Genomic DNA, 21,932 nt, shown 5'->3' with positions numbered 1-21,932 from the left:
CCTTAGGTTCTTGTACCCTACACACGGTGCTCTTGAACCAATTTTAAATGGAAGGTGCTTACACCTGGGAAGTTTTTGCGGATTTTGAAACAGCAATGTTCATAGATGAAAAAAAACCAAAAACAAGAAAAAATCGCTAGAGGAATTTTTACATAAATCACGGTCAAAATTCACATTTTTAGGTTTATTTTGGGTTTTCACAATTTTACTTGGAAACCGTAAGTCCTATCGAAATGGGGCTAAAGCATAAACTGTAGCTGTGAAAGTTCTCTAGAGGACTGACCATTATGATTTGCTTCTAGGTTTTACAATTTTTGTCATATAGAAGTTCATGTCACATTTGTAGGTTTGTTTGTTAGGTTTTCACGATTTGCTTGAAAACGGTAAGTCTTATCGAAATGTGACTATAGCAAATCGTATAGCTGTAAAAATTCTCTAAAAGATTGGCTTAATTTTTTCCTAGGTCGTACAATTTTTGAGATATATAAGTTCATGATGGGAAATTGCAGTCATGACATTGTTTTATAAGGAGACGATACAGTCAATGCATTGTCCCAATTTGAACTTCTATTTCTCAAAAACGGTAAAACCTACGAAAATATCATAAAAATCAATCTTGTAGAGAATTTTCATAGCTACAATATTTTCTTTAGTACCATTTCGATGGAGATTGCGGTTTCCAAGCAAAATCGTGAAAACCTAAAAACCCCTAAAAATGTCAAGTTGAATCGCGATTTATTAAAAAAGCGCTCCGGCGATTTTTCGTTTTTTGATTTTTCTAATTGTAGTTTCAGAATCCGCAAAAACTTCCTTTAAAAACTTTACCAAAATCACAATATGCATAATGACAATCATCGGAAAATGTATCCTGGAAAAATTTACCTAGTATGGTATAAGGTATCAAATAGTAGTTGTTGTCTGTATTTCATTCATTCCTTACTGCTTGTTTTTTCTATTCCTATTATACATACAAATGGACAAAACTATTTTTGCAAACATTTAAAATGTCAAACATACTCAGACATATTTATCCTGCTGTCCATCATCTGAAATCATTCTATTGTTTTAGTTTGAGGAATTTAATTAAAAAATAAATAATAAAATTAGTAAAATTCAAATTAGATATCATTGTTAAAAAAATGAATAAAATATGAACTGAAGAAAATTCTGACAAGCATTTGCATACTAAATGAACTGAAATATTTGTAATGTTTAAATATTTATATGTGGAATGGTAAGGAGCATTTATTTTTTAATTGTTCTACCCTCTACCACAATATGGCGGGTATAATTGAGTTTGTCATTCCGATTGTAACACATAGAAATATTTGTTGGAGATCCTATAAAGTATAAATATTATTGATCAGCACAAATTTCTATATAGCACTGCCCATCTGTCCGTCCTTCAAGACAAATCTCGCAATATTTGAGATAGGGCGTTATAATTTGGTATAGATGATAATATTACGTAGGGGATGGAAGATACCAAGGAACGGTCCGGACCGGCTTTAACATGGCAAAGCCCAGGATTTATCTTGGCCCCTCTTTCATCTCAAGTGGACACTGACCTCCCCGTGGTGTCACCTGGGGAACTGCCTTTAACACCCGTTAAAGGTAGTGAGCTAACATGTGCCGCGCGTCCTTCCATAAGAATGTTAAAAACTTGGTTTTGGGCGTCGGGTTAGTAACCCTCTCCTAGAAAAAACAGCCTACTATGAAAAAACGAAAGAAAAGAAAAACAAACCCCTCTAAAGTTGACGAACCCCGCAAACGTTTTAAGGACCATGATCTGCGAATCCGCACCTGGAATGTTCGCACCCTTTATAGAGAAGGTGCAGTTTACGCACTGGCAGATGTACTTGAAAAGTACAAGGCCGACATTATAGCTGCCATGACACAGGGCATGAGTTTGGTTGCGGATTTGTAGTTGGTCGGAGGTTAAAACACCTGGTCTCCAGCTTCACCCCAGTGAATGAAAGACTTGCTGCAATTCGAATAAAAGCTAAATTCTTCAACATCAGCTTTATTTGCGCTCATGCTTCCACTGAAGATAAGAACGAACATACCAAAGATATATTTTACGAGCGCTTAGAAGAAACTTATGACCGTTGCCCTGGCCATGACATTAAAATTATACTAGGCGATTTCAATGCCAAAATTGGAAAGGAGAATATCTTTGGCCCAACAGTCAAGAAATTCAGTCTCCACAGTGAAACATCTGACAATGGTATGAGGCTGATAGACTTTGCAGCTGCAAGAAACATGGTAGTTAGCAGTACCAGATTTAAGCATCTCGATATTCACAAGGGCACCTGGCTGTCGCCACGTTTTGATCGATGGAAGACATACATCAAGCGTGTTAGATGTACCATCGTTCCGAAGTGCAAACATAGACTCGGAAAACTACCTTGTTGCAGCAAAGCTACGTACCAGGTTAAACGTAGCAAACAAAGTGCGAACAGACACAACACGGAAGTTGGACATCGGTAAGCTGAAATCACAACAGATAGCCACAGCATATTCCACTCAACTGGCCCAACTGCTTAATCAAAGCACTCCTCGTTCCGATAACATATCAGGACAACGGCAAAACATTGCTCACTCGATGCAAACAGCCGCAAAATCATTACTTGGATACCAGAGACCTCCACCAAGGAATTCATGGTATGACCAGGAGTGTCGGCTGCTACCGAAGAGAAAAATGCGGCATATAGGGCTACTTTACAATCAGTAGTAAGGCGTAGCGCACGAGAGAGGTATCGGGAGAAAAGGAGAGTGGAGAAACGTCTTTTCCGTAGGAAAAAGAGAGAGAGGTGGAAAAGCGGGAGTGTGAACAAATCGAGATATACAGCAGACAGAATGAAGTCCGAAAATTCTACCAAAGAGTGAAACATCAAACTGATGGCTTTGGAACTGGCACATCCTCCTGTAGAGACCAGCACGGTAATCTGGTAACTGATACAGATAGTGTGCTAAGGATACGGAAAGAGCATTTTTCCAAACTGTTGGTATTCAATAGTAGCGAAGTCGACGAAGATACCACAGATAAAATCCCAGAAGATGGTATTGAATGTATACCACCCGGCCAAGATGAGGTAAAGTCAGTAATAAGCCGGCAGAAGAATAATAAGGCAGCAAAAACTGATGGCCTACCAGCCGAGCTGTTTAAAACAAATGTGTTCTTCTTTGGCACGGCGGTGCCGAAGTTTTTCGGCAATTTGCACACATACGACCCGAATGCATAGAAAGATTTTGATTTTGATTTGTTTTTGTTTTGTTGCGTGCGTGCATAAAAACACACTAACACATAGTCATAAGTTGCCAATAGTTTGAATACATTCACATTTTGGTCTGTTCTCTTCTTGGTCACCCATGGTTTTAAACCGGAGGCGAAACGCTGATAAGGTGTATGCATCAGCTAGTTAGCTCCATCTGGCAGGAAGAACGCGTACCCGACGATTGGAACCTGAGCCCATAAGAAAGGAGATAAGACTTTATGCTCCAACTACAGGGGCATAAGTCTGCTCCCTATCGCCTACATTATAGTGTCAGGCATATTGTGCGAACGACTAAAGCCCGTGGTCAACGAAATAATAGGACCATACCAATGCAGTTTTAGACCTGGCAATTCCACCATTGACCAGATATTTACTCTGCGGCAAATCCTGGAGAAGACCCAAGAGATGCAGATCGACACCTACCACCTTTTTGTCGATTATAAAGCAGTCTTCGACAGTCCGCTACGTTCATAGGTATTCCAAGCCATGTCTGAATTTGGTATCCCCGCAAAGCTCATTCGGCTGTAAAATGACTCTAACTGACACGAGATCTTCAGTTAATCCTTTAAAAATCTACGATTTATGATAGGAAAATAGTCTCAGGAAATTCTTTAAAAAATCCGAGATTATTGTTCTGAAGTTAGTCTTCGGCAATTCCGTAAAAAATCCACGATTATTGATCTGAAATTAGTTTAGGAAAATTCTTTAAAAATCCACGATCATTGGTCTAAGGATAGTCTCTGAAAATTCTTTAATAAATCTATGATTATTGGTCTGAGGGTGGACTCTGAAAATTCTTTTAAAAACTCGCTATTATTGGTCTGAGGGTAGTTTATGAAAACTCTTTAAAAAAAGCCACCATTATTGGTAAAAATCCACGTTTATTGGTCTGAAGTAAGTCTACGGAAATTCTTAAAAAAATCCAAGATTGCTGATCTGGATTTAGTCTTTGGAAATTATTTAAAAAATTCATGATTGTTGGTCTGAAGCTGGTCTCAGGAAATTCTATAAAATACCAACGATTATTGGTCACCGCAAATTTTTAAAAAATTTAAGATTATTTGTCTTATTTTGAAAAATCCCCGATTTTTGGTCTCTAGTCAGTCTCTGGAAAATCTGTAAAAAAATCATTATTGTTGGTCTTAAGCTGGTCTCTGGAAATTCTATAAAATATCAACGATTATTGGTCTCCGGAAATTTTAAAAAAATCCAAGATTATTTTTCTTATATTGAAAAATCCCCGATTTTTGGTCTGTAGTCAGTCAGTATCTGGAAAATCTTTAAAAATTTCGTGATTGTTGGTCTTAAGCTGGGGAAATTCTATAAAATACCAACGATTATGGGTCTCCGGAAATTTTTAAAAAATCTGAAGTTGAAAAATCCCCGTTTTTTTGGTCTGTAGTCAGTCTCTGCAAATTCGTTAAAAAATCTACGATTATTGTCTGAGGTTTGTCTCTGAAAAATTTTTAATAAAACTATGATTACACTGTGCAGCAGCATTTTTGGGGGGTGGAAAATTTCTTTTGGAGATGAAAGCCCTTGATGAGTATACTAAGAACCCAAAAGGAAATTTTCGCCATAGGTCAAGTTTCTGAGATATCGCGCGATGAAGTTTTTGATTTTTTTCCCTATAATACTTGGGGAAATAGCTCCATATCTCTGCTTGGCGTTGTTGTAGCTTTGTTTTGAGGTGACATGTCTTCAGTGAAATCGATTGGCGAATCTTTTTGTAGAACATTTCATTCTTCTAACTCAATGCCTTTCATGTCCTTTTCGTCCTTTATTTCTTGAATCGCAGTGAAAGTGCCACAAGATGAGATTTTTCAGCATCTAAATATTTTACAAAAATGTTGCTCAGAAGATTTTAGGTACGGTTCTCTTTGACAACTAATCGATTTTGTCCCGTTTTCATTGTCATTTTTGACATTTATTCGGACTTGGTTCAGAATTAAATTCTGTTTGGTTTTTCTGTATATTCGTTATTTGTTATGTATAGGTATGTAGACATAACAATTGGTTATTGCTTATGTAGACATCTGGGGTGCTTCTGAAATATTTACGACAAATAGCTCTTGTAATGACGAACACGTTAATAACAAATTTTCTTGGAGGATATATACGGTTATCTCAATTTTTGAACCGGATATTCCGACATTAAAACCGATTTTTGAACCGGTTTTAAGTAACCGATTAAACTTATATGTATACCATTGAAAAGCTTATAGAGTTGTCAATCAAATTAAATTAATTCGCTTATGAAAACTTTGCTAGTTGCAGTTCTAGAACAAAAAACCCGTTTTCGTAAACCGTTTTTAAGGAAAAATATCAGTACGCGCAAATATGGAGATCAAAGGCTGGGGGGTTAAAAAATCTTTTTGGTGATGAATGTCGATGAAGATAGTGTGATGAACCCGGAAGGACAGTTCTGCCGTAGGTTAAACTTCTGAGTTATAGCGAAATGAATTCTTTCTTGACAAACTATACATACCTGCATGACAAAATACCTAACGAAATTTGATCACGCCATAACTCAGAAGCTTGACCTACGGCAGAACTGTCCTTCCGGCCAAGCAGAGATATTGAGCTATCTCCCAAAGTATTATAGAGAAAAAATCAAAAACTTCATCGCGCGATATCTCAGAAACTTGACCTATGGCGAAAATTTCCTTTTGGGTTCTTAATATACTCATCAAGGGCTTTCACCCCCCAGACTTTGAGTTCCATTTTGTGTCACAGTGTTATTGGTCTGAAATTAATTAGTCTCCTAAAATTCTTTAAAAATTCATGATTGTTTTTCTAAAGTTGGTCTCCGAAAACTCTTTAAAAAATCCACAATTATTGGATTGAAGTTAATCTCTGTGAATTCACGATCTGAATTTAGTCTCTAAATTTTCTTTAAAAAATCCACGACATTTTGTCTTTAAGAAATCCTTTATTGTTGGCCTGAATTTGGCCTCTGAAAAATATTTAAACTATCCAGGATTTTTGTTCTGTCTTTGGCCTCTAGAAATTTTGGCCTCTAGAAAAAATTCCTGATTGGTGGTCTGAATTTAGTCTCTGATAATTCTTTAAAAAATACACAATCGTTTGCTTGAATTTAGTCACTAAAAGTTTTTTTTAAAAATCCACTATTCTTGGCCTGGAATTGGTCTTTGAAAAGTGTTAAAATTTGCAATTATTGGCCTGAAGTTAGTCTCCGGAAATTCTTTAGAAAATCCACGGTTATTGGTCTCATGTTAGTCTCTAGAAATTCTTAAAAAGTCCATAATTATTGGTCTGATATCAGTCTCTGAGAATTTTTTAAAAAAAAAAATCACAAATATTGGTCTGAATTTAGTCGCTGAAAATTCTTCAAAAATCCATGATTGTTGGTCTGAGTTTAGTCCCTATAAATTCGTTAAAAATCCACGATTATTGGTCTGAAGATAGTCTTCGGAAATTCTTTAAAAGATTCACAAAGTTGGTCTCCGAAATTTCTTTAAAAAATCCCCGATTATTGATCTGAATTTAGTCTCTGAAAATTCTTTAAAAAATTTACAAAATTGGTCTGAGGAATTTCTTTAGAAAATCTACGATTATTGATCTGAATTTAGTCCATGAAAAATCTTTAAAAATACATGATTAATGGTCTGAAGTTGGTCTTCAGAAATTCCTTAAAAATTCACTACTATTGGTCTGAAGTTGATCTACGGGTATTCTTTACAAATCCACGATTTTTATCTGTAGTAAGTCGGTGAAAATGCTTTAAAATATCCACGATTATTGAGCAGAAAATAGTCTTAAATAATTCTTTTAAAAATCCACGATTATTGAGCAGAAAATAGTCTTAAATAATTCTTTTAAAAATCCACGATTATTGGCCACAAGTTTGTCTTGAATAATTCTTTTAAGAAGCCAAGGTTATCGGGCCCAAATTAATCTCAGAAAATTTTTTAAAAATTCCACTATTATTGGGCAGAAGTTAGTCTTAGAAAATTCTTTAAAAATCCAGATTTTAGTCCTAGAAAATTCTTTAAAAAAATCCACGATTATTAGTTTGAGGGTAGTCTTAGAAAATTCTTTAAAAAATCCACGATTATTAGTCTGAGGGTAGTCTTAGAAAATGTTTGAAAAAATCTACCGTTATAGGTCTGAGGGTAGTCTTAGAAAATCCTTTAAAAAATCTGCAATTCTTGGTCTGAGGGTAGTCTTAGAAAATTCTTTAAAAGATCCCAGATTATTGATCAGAATTTAGTCTCTGAAAAAATTACAAAATTTCAGATCAATAAATTTAGTCCATGAATTTTCAAACAAGATTCAGAGACTAAATTTTGGTGGCGAATTTATAGTAATTCAGAGGATAATCATCTAGTCTCTAGTTTCACCCCGACAATAAAGACTTCCCACAATTGGCATAAAAGCTAAACCCTAATATACATACATACATATCTTCTCCTTATATGTGTGAACAATTGTAAATACATGTGAAAGCCAATTTGAACATAATTTTATTTTATACCTTCTACATTGTTACGTGTGTAATTTGAAATCCCTTGTTATGGCCTTGTTAATTTTAATATTAAAAAATTCTTTGCCCCCAGTAAACCTGGATGGGTGTTTTTCCCAAAACAGTTTTGTAATGTGAAGCAATTTTTTTTCCGAACAAATATTTCACATTTTTATTTTAATTTGTGCAGCAATGTGAAAAAAGCGAACCTTCTGATATTTCATAGAACAATTAAATGTTTACAAAAAACTATAGCCTTTTTTTATATACTATCCATAGTGAAAAATCGTAATAAAGGACCTCTGATATTTATGGTAACTACCCTGGTCGGTCAAACAATAAAAGGATTGAACAAATTACACTGCCATATCGTGTGAATATGGATTAACAAATAAAAGAGAGAGAGAGAGAGAGAGAGAGAGAGGGAAAAAAAGTCAAATAAAACTCAATGACTTTGTCCCAAAGAACGTATGTTTATGTGTGTGTGAGTGTGTGGATATTGCAACAATGAATGCATGACAGGCAAGCAGTTTATAAAAAACTCAAACATATAAATTCGTTGCAACTTTATTTTATTGTACTGTTTTGTTGTTTTTGGCGTTCATCAACGCCAAAAAGTAACAGCGCGATAACTAAAAATCCAAAGAGTATAAATTTTTCGAATGGCAACAGCACTGATCATGGTGTAGTATGTTCGTATATTGTTCCCAACAAATTAATGGCTGATAAACATATAAAACTGTAATAAACGGATAAGCCTTTACATTGCATAAAAAAGAGAAGCAGGATTCTCATATTATTGTTTTTCATGAAATATATTTATCCATTTATTTATTTGAAATATCTTATGGATGGATGGTGTAAAAGGATTGTTATATGGTTTGCAACATTCTGAAAAATGCGTGATGATTCCAGTCAATTGCATTTAAACCAGAAAAAGCTTCTCTTTTACTTTGCCCTTTTGAGCATTTCTCAATTAACTACAAATGGTATGAAAGGAATTTGGCACAAACGCAGTAGGGGTTGGTGAAAACTTCGATGAAAAGACAAAGTAAAATAAGGTATTGTAAAATATTGAAGCAGTTAGGGGTTCTTCAGGAAAACATAGCGTAGCATCCATAGACCCTTTCTGAAGGAAAGGGTGCTTCTATAGACCCCTTCTTCTTGTTTTACAAATTTAAAAACCCAACACAATGCTATCTCCATACGACTAAAACTACATATACTCACTCACACACACGCGCACAAATTGCATCGTGTAATTGTTACAAGATTAATGACAATGCCAACAACACAGCATCAACAAAAAGCGGCATCATCAACAGCAAACTTTGGATTGATAAACTTTGGTCCTCCGGAATAAAAACCACCAACAATAACAACAACAACAAAACGAACAAACAAAAGTATTGCCTGTTAACAAACGCAATAATTATAAATTGATGGAAGTCTGTTGTTTTCAACCTATTTGTTTTATGGCCATAATTGCGGAATACTATCTCATTCACAAATTGGACTAAAGTCGTTAAGAGATTATGTATATGGAAGAGGAAAAAAACATCCGAGAGAGTGCAAAGATATGTATGTAAATTACACAATTACACAATCAATAACATTAATAACAACATATCAGAAGAAAAAACAACACGGAAAAGGGCATTTGGGGTAAATATATTACGGCAGATTTAACTAATGGAAGTGGAGATTAAATGTTTTATTGTTCATTCAAATTTAACCATTAAGAAATATTTTTTTTAAAGTGAACTATAATGTGAGTTTTTTCATGCCAAATGCTTAAAATAGGCAGACCTCAGAAACTGAGGTCTCATTTTTTCTATAGCAAAAAATACCTCAGAAACTGAGGACCGATATTTTTCTATGGAAAAAAATACCTCAGAAACTGAGGTCTGAATTTTTCTACAGAGAAAAATACCCTAGAAACAGAGGTCCTAATTTTTGTCTATAAAAAAATACCCCACAAACTGAGGTCGGATTTTTTTCTATAGAAAAAAATACCTCAGAAACTGAGGTCAGATTTTTTTCTATAGAAAAAAATACCTCAGAAACGGAGATCGGATTTTTTTCTATAGAAAAAAATAACTCAGAAACTGAGGTGGGATTTTTTCTATAGAAAAAAAAAAAATACCTCAGAAACTGAGGTCGGATTTTTTCTATAGAAAAAAAAAATACCTCAGAAACTGAGGTCGGATTTTTTTCTATAGAAAAAAATACCTCAGAAACTGAGGTCGGATTTTTTTCTATAGAAAAAAAAAAAATACCTCAGAAACTGAGGTCGGATTTTTTTCTATAGAAAAAAATACCTCAGAAACTGAGGTCGGATTTTTTTTCTATAGAAAAAAATACCTCAGAAACTGAGGTCTGATTTTTTTCTATAGAAAAAAATAACCTCAGAAACTGAGGTCTGATTTTTTTTCTATAGAAAAAATAACCTCAGAAACTGAGGTCGGATTTTTTTCTATAGAAAAAAATACCTCAGAAACTGAGGTCGGATTTTTTTTCTATAGAAAAAAATACCTCAGAAACTGAGGTCGGATTTTTTTTTCTATAGAAAAAAATACCTCAGAAACTGAGGTCTGATTTTTTTCTATAGAAAAAAGAAAAATACCTCAGAAACGGAGATCGGATTTTTTTTCTATAGAAAAAAATAACTCAGAAACTGAGGTGGGATTTTTTTTTAGGGAAAAAAACCTTAGAAACTGAGGTCGGATTTTTTCTATAGAAAAAAAAAATACCTCAGAAACTGAGGTCTGATTTTTTCTATAGAAAAAAAAATACCTCAGAAACTGAGGTCTGATTTTTTTCTATAGAAAAAATACCCCAGAAAATGAGGTCTGATTTTTTCTATAGAAAAAAAACCTCAGAAACTGAGGTCTGATTTTTTTCTATAGAAAAAAAATACCTCAGAAACTGAGGTCTGATGTTTTTCTATAGAAAAAAAAATACCTCAGAAACTGAGGTCTGATTTTTTTCTATAGAAAAAAAATACCTCAGAAACTGAGGTCTGATTTTTTCTATAGAAAAAAAAATACCTCAGAAACTGAGGTCGGATTCTTTTCTATAGAAAAAATACCTCAGAATCTGAGGTCTGATTTTTTTCTATAAAAAAATACCTCAGAAACTGAGGTCTGTTTTTTTTCTATAAAAAAATACCTCAGAAACTGAGGTCTGATTTTTTTCTATAGCAAAAAATACCTCAGAAACTGAGGTCTCATTTTTTTCTATAGCAAAAAATACCTCAGAAACTGAGGTCGGATTTTTTTCTATAGCAAAAAATACCTCAGAAACTGAGGTCTGATTTTTTTTCTATAGCAAAAAATACCTCAGAAACTGAGGTCTGATTTTTTTTCTATAGCAAAAAATACCTCAGAAACTGAGGTCGGATTTTTTTCTATAAAAAAAATACCTCAGAAACTGAGGTCGGATTTGTTTCTATAGAAAAAAAAAATACCTCAGAAACTGAGGTCGGATTTTTTCTATAGAAAAAAAAAATACCTCAGAAGCTGAGGTCAGACTTTTTTCTATAGAAAAAAATACCTCAGAAACTGAGGTCGGATTTTTTTCTATAGAAAAAAAATACCTCAGAAACTGAGGTCGGATTTTTTTCTACCCAGAAACTGAGGTCGGATTTTTTTCTATAGAAAAAAAATACCTCAGAAACTGAGGTCGGATTTTTTTTCTATAGAAAAAAAAAATACCTCAGAAGCTGAGGTCGGATTTTTTTCTACAGAAAAAAATACCTCAGAAACTGAGGTCGGACTTTTTTCTATAGAAAAAAATACCTCAGAAACTGAGTTCAGATTTTTTTCTATAGAAAAAAAAAATACCACAGGAACAGGGGTCTGATTTTTTTTCTATTGAACAAAAAATACCTGATTTTTTATAGAAGCAAAATATAATTTGTTAAAGTTCTCTTTATATTTTTTCCTATAAAATATTTGAATTTAGTTTGGCTTCACTAAAGTTCCAATTTTTTGGACGGCACATTTTTTAACTGACATTGTAAATTATTTTGGCAAACAGCTTTACTCTGCTGTTTGGGTCTGTGTGTTTTTTGTGTATGTGTGTGTATGTTTTCAGTGTAAAATTGTGAAATTGTAAACAGCACAAAAACAAAAACAACAAAAAAACCTTACAGCCAGTAACCACAACATGACATTTTAATAAATTACTCTTACTGACCACAGCAAAACAATCAAGATGTCAGTTTAATATGTCAAACGGACCTCCCTCAACAACCAAAAAGTTTCAACTATGTACATGTGTATATGTATGTGTGCTTATTTGAGGTGGTCTAAAGACTCTGGAGTTCAAGTTTTGTTTAATATGTAGAGGGTCAATCTATAACTTAACGGAAGATATGTATGTAAATAGAATAGTATCATTTTAATATACATAAATGTTTATTTTTGTTCTATGCATACAAAAAAAAAAAAAAAACAATTTCGATTTTCATTATTTCTGTGGATCACAAAGTGACCACAATATTCAATCTGAAAACATATGACAGTATTTTAGATATTTTTCAAAATGCAGAAAGGGCTTTAAAGTCTTTAAGGGAATTGAACAAAATTAAACGAACGAAATAATATTCTTCAAAAAAAAAATGGAAAAATGTTTTTTAAAATCCCCGCTTGTGGTTCTGTGGTTGCTGGAAAAAATATTTTTTAAAAATCCCCGCTTGTGGTTCTGTGGTTGCTGGAAAAAATATTTTTTAAAAATCCCCGCTTGTGGTTCTGTGGTTGCTGGAAAAAATATTTTTTAAAAATCCCCGCTTGTGGTTCTGTGGTTGCTGGAAAAAATATTTTTTAAAAATCCCCGCTTGTGGTTCTGTGGTTGCTGGAAAAAATATTTTTTAAAAATCCCCGCTTGTGGTTCTGTGGTTGCTGGAAAAAATATTTTTTAAAAATCCCCGCTTGTGGTTCTGTGGTTGCTGGAAAAAATATTTTTTAAAAATCCACGCTTGTGGTTCTGTGGTTGTTGAAAAAAAATATTCTTTAAAAATCCACGCTGGAGGTACTGTGGTTGCTGGGAAAAATGTTCTTTAAAAATCCACGCTTGAGGTACTGTGGTTGCTGGGAAAAATGTTCTTTAAAAATCCACGCTTGTGGTTATGCGGTTGCTGGAAAAAATATTCTTTAAAAATCCACGCTTGTGGTTCTGTGGTTGCTGGAAAAAATATTCTTTAAAAATCCACGCTTGTGGTTATGCGGTTACTGGAAAAATTATTCTTTAAAAATCCACGCTTGTGGTTCTGTGGTTGCTGGAAAAAATATTCTTTAAAAATCCACGCTTGTGGTTCTGTGGTTGCTGGAAAAATTATTCTTTAAAAATCCACGCTTGTGGTTCTGTGGTTGCTGGAAAAAATATTCTTTAAAAATCCACGCTTGTGGTTCTGTGGTTGCTGGAAAAATTATTCTTTAAAAATCCACGCTTGTGGTTCTGTGGTTGCTGGAAAAATTATTCTTTAAAAATCCACGCTTGTGGTTCTGTGGTTGCTGGAAAAATTATTCTTTAAAAATCCACGCTTGTGGTTCTGTGGTTGCTGGAAAAATTATTCTTTAAAAATCCACGCTTGTGGTTCTGTGGTTGCTGGAAAAATTATTCTTTAAAAATCAACGCTTGTGGTTCTGTGGTTGCTGGAAAAATTATTCTTTAAAAATCCACGCTTGTGGTTCTGTGGTTGCTGGAAAAATTATTCTTTAAAAATCCACGCTTGTGGTTCTGTGGTTGCTGGAAAAATTATTCTTTAAAAATCCACGCTTGTGGTTCTGTGGTTGCTGGAAAAATTATTCTTTAAAAATCCACGCTTTGTGGTTGCTGGAAAAATTATTCTTTAAAAATCCACGCTTTGTGGTTGCTGGAAAAATTATTCTTTAAAAATCCAAGCTTTGTGGTTGCTGGAAAAATTATTCTTTAAAAATCCACGCTTTGTGGTTGCTGGAAAAAAATATTCTTTAAAAATCCACGCTTGTGGCTTTGTGGTTGCTGAAAAAAGTATTCTTTAAATATCCACGCTTTGGCTATGTGGTTGCGAAACAAATACTCTTTAAAGATTCGCGCTTGTGTCTCTCTGGTTGCTGAAAAATATTCGTTTAAAAATCCATGATTGTGGCTCTATGGGTGCTACAAAAAATATTCATTCGACTCACCCTAACGTACAATTTATTGTACACTCAAATATAATTTTGGTTTTGCTATTTGAATCTTTTATTCTTGTTTGTTTATGATTATTATCCCTCTTGTGTCAATTGCCATCATTGTCCTTGTTGTTGTTGTTGGCTACCCTTCGTTGGCATTGCATTTCTTGGTAAATACTACATTGTTGATATCCATTACAAAATTTTTCAATGTTGGCAAATATTTACCCAACATTAAGGCAAAAGTTTCAACAATTAGCACACACAGCAAGACATTTCAAGAGAAAGAGTACTTGACTTATTCGAAATGCTAATAAAACGTTCTTCTTCAAAATTCTTTTCAACTATTTTGATAGACATACATTTTCAAATTTTGATTGTGAAATTCGTTCTGGAAATGAAGGCAATTGTAAATGTTGATTATGCGAATAATAAAATGCATTCATTTGGAAAAGGAATATTTGAAAATCTCTTGACAGTGGCACAACCAAGAAAAATATTTTAATAATTGTGTTGAAATTTTTAAGTTCGATTTATTTAGCTGGCTTGGGGTTTTAAGTAAAATGGTTGAAGGTCATTGGAAAGAAAGAATTTCTCAAAATCAAATTCCACGACAGCTATATCTACATTTGCGTTGTGAAACTTCCTTGCAGCTACATTTGCCAATTACGAGTTTCAATTTCCATACATGTGTGGCTCAAACCTACGTACCTAACATCATACCTTTGCAAACAACAATAACAATAACTTAAGGCTGTGTAAATACGTAGGACTAATTTGATCTTTAGCTTGGAGCACTAATTGTAATTTAATTTCCAATTAGTAAACAAAAATAACAAAAAAAATACAATTTCCCATTTACATGTCGAATAAATAGGATTTCCAATTCTCAGAAACCCACACACACAAACATACAGATGTCAAACCTAACAATACTCAATCGAAAAGGAAACAGAAATTATTCTCACGCACACTCCCACAGACACACAAATGTTGTGGAAAACATGCAACTAAACACGTTTCCTTGAAATTTAAATTGTTATTTCTTTGAGCATGTACGGATGTAAAAGTGTGTGTGTGTGTTGTTGTGTATGTGTTTGTAACTTATTTTGCTAATCAAACAACGATAACAAGTTTAAAGTAGACTTATTTATGCAACTATTGTTCTTATTTCTTGTTGTTGTTGTTGCAATTGCATTTTTTTGTCTTTACTCTTATTTATGCAAAGGACAATGTGTTGGAATTGGAAGTGTTGTTGTGTGTAGTGCACAAGAACAAAAAAGCAAAGTGAAAAATAGAATTATGCTGTACTTACATGGATATGGGGTTTCTCACAAAGTTTGGAAGATTAGATATTGAAAGGGTCTAACATTTTTGGGGTGACTTGGATTGTTAAAGAATATTTTTTCTAGCAACCGCTAGAACCGCAAGTGTGGACTAATATTTTTTCAAGCACCACCAGACCAACAAGCGTGGATTTTAAACGAATATTTTTTCAAGCACCACCACACCAACAAGCGTGGATTTTTAAACGAATATTTTTTCAAGCACCACCCGACCAACAAGCGTGGATTTTTAAACGAATATTTTTTCAAGCACCACCCGACCAACAAGCGTGGATTTTTAAACGAATATTTTTTCAAGCACCACCCGACCAACAAGCGTGGATTTTTAAACGAATATTTTTTCAAGCACCACCCGACCAACAAGCGTGGATTTTTAAACGAATATTTTTTCAAGCACCACCCGACCTACAAGCGTGGATTTTTAAACGAATATTTTTTCAAGCACCACCCGACCAACAAGCGTGGATTTTTAAACGAATATTTTTTCAAGCACCACCCGACCAACAAGCGTGGATTTTTAAACGAATATTTTTTCAAGCACCACCCGACCAACAAGCGTGGATTTTTAAACGAATATTTTTTCAAGCACCACCCGACCAACAAGCGTGGATTTTTAAACGAATATTTTTTCAAGCACCACCCGACCAACAAGCGTGGATTTTTAAACGAATATTTTTTCAAGCACCACCCGACCAACAAGCGTGGATTTTTAAACGAATATTTTTTCAAGCACCACCCGACCAACAAGCGTGGATTTTTAAACGAATATTTTTTCAAGCACCACCCGACCAACAAGCGTGGATTTTTAAACGAATATTTTTTCAAGCACCACCAGAGCAACAAGCGTGGATTTCTAAAAATTTAGTTTTTAGCCAGCAAACGAGCCTCAAGCGTGGATTTCTGAAAATTTGGTTTTTAGCCACCAAAAGAGCCTCAAGCGTGGATTTCTAAAAATTTGTTTTTAGCCACCAAAAGAGCTTCAAGCGTGGATTAAAAAAATATTCACCAAAAGAGCTTCAAGCGTGGATTTAAAAAAAAATATGCACCAAAAGAGCTTCAAGCGTGGATTAAAAAAAGAATTTAGCCTACATAAGAGCCTCAAGCGTGGATTAAAAAAAAACCAAAAGAGCCTCAAGCGTGGATTTAAAAAAAATATTCACCAAAAGAGCTTCAAGCGGGATTAAAAAAAACATTTTAGCCTCCATAAGAGCCTCAAGCGTGGATTAAAAAAACGACAAAAGAGCCTCAAGCGTGGATTAAAAAAAAGAAAAAGAGGCTTAAGCGTGGATTAAAAAAAAAAGAAATAGAGGCTTAAGCGTGGATTAAAAAAACGACAAAAAGTCTCCAGCGTGGATTAAAAAAACGACAAAAAGTCTCCAGCGTGGATTAAAAAAACGACAAGAAGTCTCCAGCGTGGATTAAAAAAAACGAAAAAAGAGTCTCCAGCGTGGATTAAAAAAACGAAAAAAGAGTCTCCACCGTGGATTTACCAAAAAATATTCTTTCAACATAGAATCCTTTATCATTCCTACCTTCTGTCCTTTTCAAAAAAAAAAAAAGTTCTCTTCCATGGTCACACATCACAAAGCTTTACAACAAATGTCACAATCAACGTCAATAGCCACAATAACCACATTCATTCCCAAACAACTCTCAAAGAAATGCATACATCCTTTGATGTACTAATTACTCTCTGGTCACATTCATAAGAATGTGACCAATAACCAGCCAACCCTTCTAAAGCTAGGCTGCCAAACTATGTATTTGCAGCCTAGGCCAATGGTCATATCACAAAAACTAACCAAAAATAACCAAGAAAAGAAACAAAAAAACAAAGGATTCCTTGGGCAACAATTGAATGTGAACTACTTTCAGTATTCGCTTTTTTTCTGAATAGAATTCCCAATTTTACGATGCTTTTCATTTTTATGTTTCTATTTGCTGTGATTTTTAATGCTTTACCACTCATCTCTCCACCTTCTCTTCTCTGTTTCATTTCAGCCCGTTGGCATTTATGCCAAGAAATACGAATGGGCCGCCCGGCCATCCTCAACGCCAAGCGGTGGCCTGCATTTGGATCTACATCCGCCACCAATGCAGATTGGTGGCGACTGTTCGTTGTGGATACGCTCTGCTACATTGGATTTTGATGATGGCCTTTGGGAATGTCAGGTGACGGCAAGTGATTTTACAACACAGGATGCTTTAACCAGTCAACCGGTACGGTTGGTTGTACGTGGTAAGTATGGGCAAATAGCCAGCTAGGCATTACAGGTGGACGACAAAAGCAACAACAACAAAAATAACAACAACTACTGAAATAATGACACATACACAAAGGGATAACAATGACAGTAACAACAGTGTAACACCCAAAAGACAAGTTGTGCTGAAACACAACACACACACTTAAACACATCCTCAATCGTTACAGTTTCCTCCAAACAGTTTCTAGGTTTTTTTTTTTGTTTGTGTACGCAAAATAGTACACATTTAGTTGGACACTTGTCCAATTCGATCGACATGAAACAATGGTGCCATAGCAAGCCTCCCTCCCCATGGCATCCAGCTTTGTTTGAAAAACGGCAGGCCATCCATTTCAGCTGTTTTATGGTTTCTGTGTGTTGCCCATTTCAGGCCGTTTTCCTTTTTTGTAGGTTATGAAAATTTTGAGAACTAAAGTATGGCATGGACTTTGAATGGATTGTTTCAAGTATCACCACGTAATCTGGATGCATTACCAAGGCCGGATTAAGCATAATTTTTCTAGAGAAAGCTTGATTTCAAAGACAATTTTCTATAAGAAAGTTGGCCTCATACACAGCTTTTTACACAAAAGTTTTCTCGCAGACACATTTACTTTTCTATAGAAAGGTTGGTATCACTGACACTTTTCTATAGAAGCGTTGGTTTTACAGACACTTTTCTAAAGAAAAGTTGGTCAATATTCTTAAAAATCCACGCCAAGAGCTCTGTTGCTGGCTGAAAAAAAATATTCTTAAAAATCCACGCCAAGAGCTCTGCTGGTGGATGAAAAAAATATGCTTCAAAATTCAATCTTGGACCTCTGTTGTTGGTTGAAAAAAAAATATTCTTAAAAATCAACGCTTAGAGCTCTGTTGCTGGTTGAAAAAAAATTTTTCTTAAAAATCCAGGCTTAGAGCTCTGCTGGTGGTTGAAAAAAATATGCTTCAAAATCCACTCTTGGAGCTCTGTTGCTGGTTGAAAAAAACATTTTTAAAAATCCACGCTTAGAGCTCTGTTTGTGCTGGAAAAAAATATTCTAAAAATCCACGCATAAAGCTCTGTTGGTGGTTGAAAAAAATATTCTTAAAAATCCACGCTTAAAGCTCTGTTGGTGGTTGAAAAAAATATATATAATAGCTCCGTCGGTGGTTGAAAAAAAATATTCTTAAAAATACACGCTTAGAGCTCTGTTGGTGGTTGAAAAAAATATATACATATAATAGCTCCGTCGGTGGTTGAAAAAAAAATATTCTTAAAAATACACGCTTAGAGCTCTGTTGATGGCTGAAAAAATATTCTTACAAAACCGAAGGCTTAAACCTCTGTTGGTGGTTGAAAAAAATATTCTTAAAAATCCAAGCCTAGAGCTCTGCTGGTGATTGAAAAAAATATTCCTAAAAATCCACGCTTTGAGCTCTGTGTGTGGTTGAAAAAAATATTCTTAAAAATCCACGCCTAGAGCTCTGCTGGTGGTTGAAAAAAATATTCTTAAAAATCCACGCCTAGAGCTCTGCTGGTGGTTGAAAAAAATATGCTTCAAAATTCAAACTTGGAGCTCTGTTGGTGGTTGAAAAAAAATATTCTTAAAAATCCACGCTTAGAGCTCTGTTGCTGGTTGAAAAAAATATTCTTAAAAATCCACGCTTAGAGCTCTGCTGGTGGTTGAAAAAAAATGCTTCAAAATCCTCTCTTGGAGCTCTGTTGGTGGTTGAAAAAAACATTTTTAAAAATCCACGCTTAGAGCTCTGTTTGTGCTTGAAAAAAATAGTCATAAAAATCCACGCTTAAATCTCTGTTGGTGGTTGAAAAAAAAAACATTTTTAAAAATCCACGTTTAGAGCTCTGTTGGTGCTTGAAAAAAATTTTCTAAAAATCCACGCATAAAGCTCTGTTGGTGGTTGAAAAAAATATTCTTAAAAACCCACGCTTAAAGCTCTGTTGGTGGTTGAAAAAAATATATATAATAGCTCCGTCGGTGGTTGAAAAAAAATATTCTTAAAAATACACGCTTAGAGCTCTGTTGGTGGTTGAAAAAAAAATATATAATAGCTCCGTCGGTGGTTGAAAAAAAAAATATTCTTAAAAATACACGCTTAGAGCTCTGTTGATGGCTGAAAAAATATTCTTACAAAACCGAAGGCTTAAACCTCTGTTGGTGGTTGAAAAAAATATTCTTAAAAATCCAAGCCTAGAGCTCTGCTGGTGATTGAAAAAAATATTCCTAAAAATCCACGCTTTGAGCTCTGTGTGTGGTTGAAAAAAATATTCTTAAAAATCCACGCCTAGAGCTCTGCTGGTGGTTGAAAAAAATATTCTTAAAAATCCACGCCTAGAGCTCTGCTGGTGGTTGAAAAAAATATGCTTCAAAATTCAAACTTGGAGCTCTGTTGGTGGTTGAAAAAAAATATTCTTAAAAATCCATGCTTAGAGCTCTGTTGCTGGTTGAAAAAAATATTCTTAAAAATCCACGCTTAGAGCTCTGCTGGTGGTTGAAAAAAATGCTTCAAAATCCACTCTTGGAGCTCTGTTGGTGGTTGAAAAAAACATTTTTAAAAATCCACGCTTAGAGCTCTGTTTGTGTTTGAAAAAAATATTTCAAAAAATCCACGCTTAAATCTCTGTTGGTGGTTGAAAAAAACATTTTTAAAGATCCACGTTTAGAGCTCTGTTGGTGCTTGAAAAAAATATTCTAAAAATCCACGCATAAAGCTCTGTTGGTGGTTGAAAAAATATTCTTAAAAACCCACGCTTAAAGCTCTGTTGGTGGTTGAAAAAATATATATAATAGCTCCGTCGGTGGTTGAAAAAAAATATTCTTAAAAATACACGCTTAGAGCTCTGTTGGTGGTTGAAAAAAATATATATAATAGCTCCGTCGGTGGTTGAAAAAAAAATATTTTTAAAAATACACGCTTAGAGCTCTGTTGATGGCTGAAAAAATATTCTTACAAAACCGAAGGCATAAACCTCTGTTGGTGGTTGAAAAAAAATATTCTTAAAAATCCAAGCCTAGAGCTCTGCTGGTGATTGAAAAAAATATTCCTAAAAATCCACGCTTTGAGCTCTGTGTGTGGTTGAAAAAAATATTCTTAAAAATCCACGCCTAGAGCTCTGCTGGTGGTTGAAAAAAATATGCTTCAAAATTCAATCTTGGAGCTCTGTTGGTGGTTGAAAAAAAATATTCTTAAAAATCCACGCTTAGAGCTCTGTTGCTGGTTGAAAAAAATATTCTTAAAAATCCACGCTTAGAGCTCTGCTGGTGGTTGAAAAAAATATGCTTCAAAATCCACTCTTGGAGCTCTGTTGGTGGTTGAAAAAAACATTTTTAAAAATCCACGCTTAGAGCTCTGTTTGTGATTGAAAAAAATATTCTAAAAATCCACGCTTAAATCTCTGTTGGTGGTTGAAAAATACATTTTTAAAAATCCACGTTTAGAGCTCTGTTGGTGCTTGAAAAAAATATTCTAAAAATCCACGATTAAAGTTGGTGGTTGAAAAAAATATATATAATAGCTCCGTCGGTGGTTGAAAAAAAAAAAATATTCTTAAAAATACACGCTTAGAGCTCTGTTGATGGCTGAAAAAATATTCTTACAAAACCGAAGGCTTAAAGCTCTGTTGGTGGTTGAAAAAAATATTCTTAAAAATCCAAGCCTAGAGCTCTGCTGGTGATTGAAAAAAATATTCCTAAAAATCCAAAAAAATATTCTTAAAAATCCAAGCTTAGAGCTCTGCTGGTGGTTGAAAAAAATATTCTTGAAAATCCACGCTTAGGGCTCTGTTAGTGGTGGAAATAAATATTTTTAAAAATCCAAAATATTCTTAAAAATATTTTTAAAAATCCACGCTTAAAGCTGTGTTGGTGGTTGAAAAAAATATTCTTGAAAATCCACGCTTAGGGCTCTGTAAGTGGTTGAAAGAATATTTTTAAAAATCCAAAATATTTTTAAATATCCAATTATTCTAAAAATTCACTCTTAGAGCTTTGTTGGTGGTTGAAAAAAATGTTTTTAAAAATCCACGCTTATAGCTTTGTTGGTGGTTGAAAAAATAGTCATAAAAATCCACGCTTAGAGACCTGTTGGTGGTTGAAAAAAATATTTTTAAAAATCCATGCTTAGAGCTCTGGTGGTGTTTAAAAAAAAAATCTTAAAAATCCACGGTTAGAGCTCTGCTGGTGGTTGAAAAAATATTCTTAAAAATCCAAGCTTAGAGCTCTGCTGGTGGTTGCAAACTATTTTTAAAAATCCACGCTAAGAGCTCTGCTGGTGGTTTAAAAATATTTTTAAAAATCCACGCTAAGAGCTCTGCTTGTGGTTGAAAAAAATATTCTTTAAAATCCACGCTTAGAGCTCTACTGGTGGTTGAAAAAAATATTCTTAAAAATCCACACTTAGAGCTCTGTTGGTGGTTGAAA

At 34.3% G+C, this 21,932-nt stretch overlaps 1 protein-coding gene across 1 annotated transcript in view; it reads left to right on the top strand.

The window, feature by feature from the left end:
- LOC141402034 (uncharacterized) overlaps positions 1–21,932 on the top strand; it is a 1,128,858-nt gene that overhangs the window by 792,625 nt on the left and 314,301 nt on the right. The window contains exon 6 of the mRNA XM_073982660.1: positions 17,270–17,507. Coding sequence (XP_073838761.1) covers positions 17,270–17,507 — 238 coding nt within the window. The remainder of the gene's footprint in view (positions 1–17,269; positions 17,508–21,932) is intronic.

This window comes from Musca autumnalis, unplaced genomic scaffold (assembly GCF_047663935.1).
Source record: "Musca autumnalis isolate F117 unplaced genomic scaffold, ASM4766393v1 scaffold_1, whole genome shotgun sequence".
Taxonomy (NCBI): Eukaryota; Metazoa; Arthropoda; class Insecta; order Diptera; family Muscidae; genus Musca; species Musca autumnalis.
The sequence above is the reverse complement of the archived record's forward strand: the minus strand, read 5'-3'. Positions and strand labels throughout refer to the sequence as shown.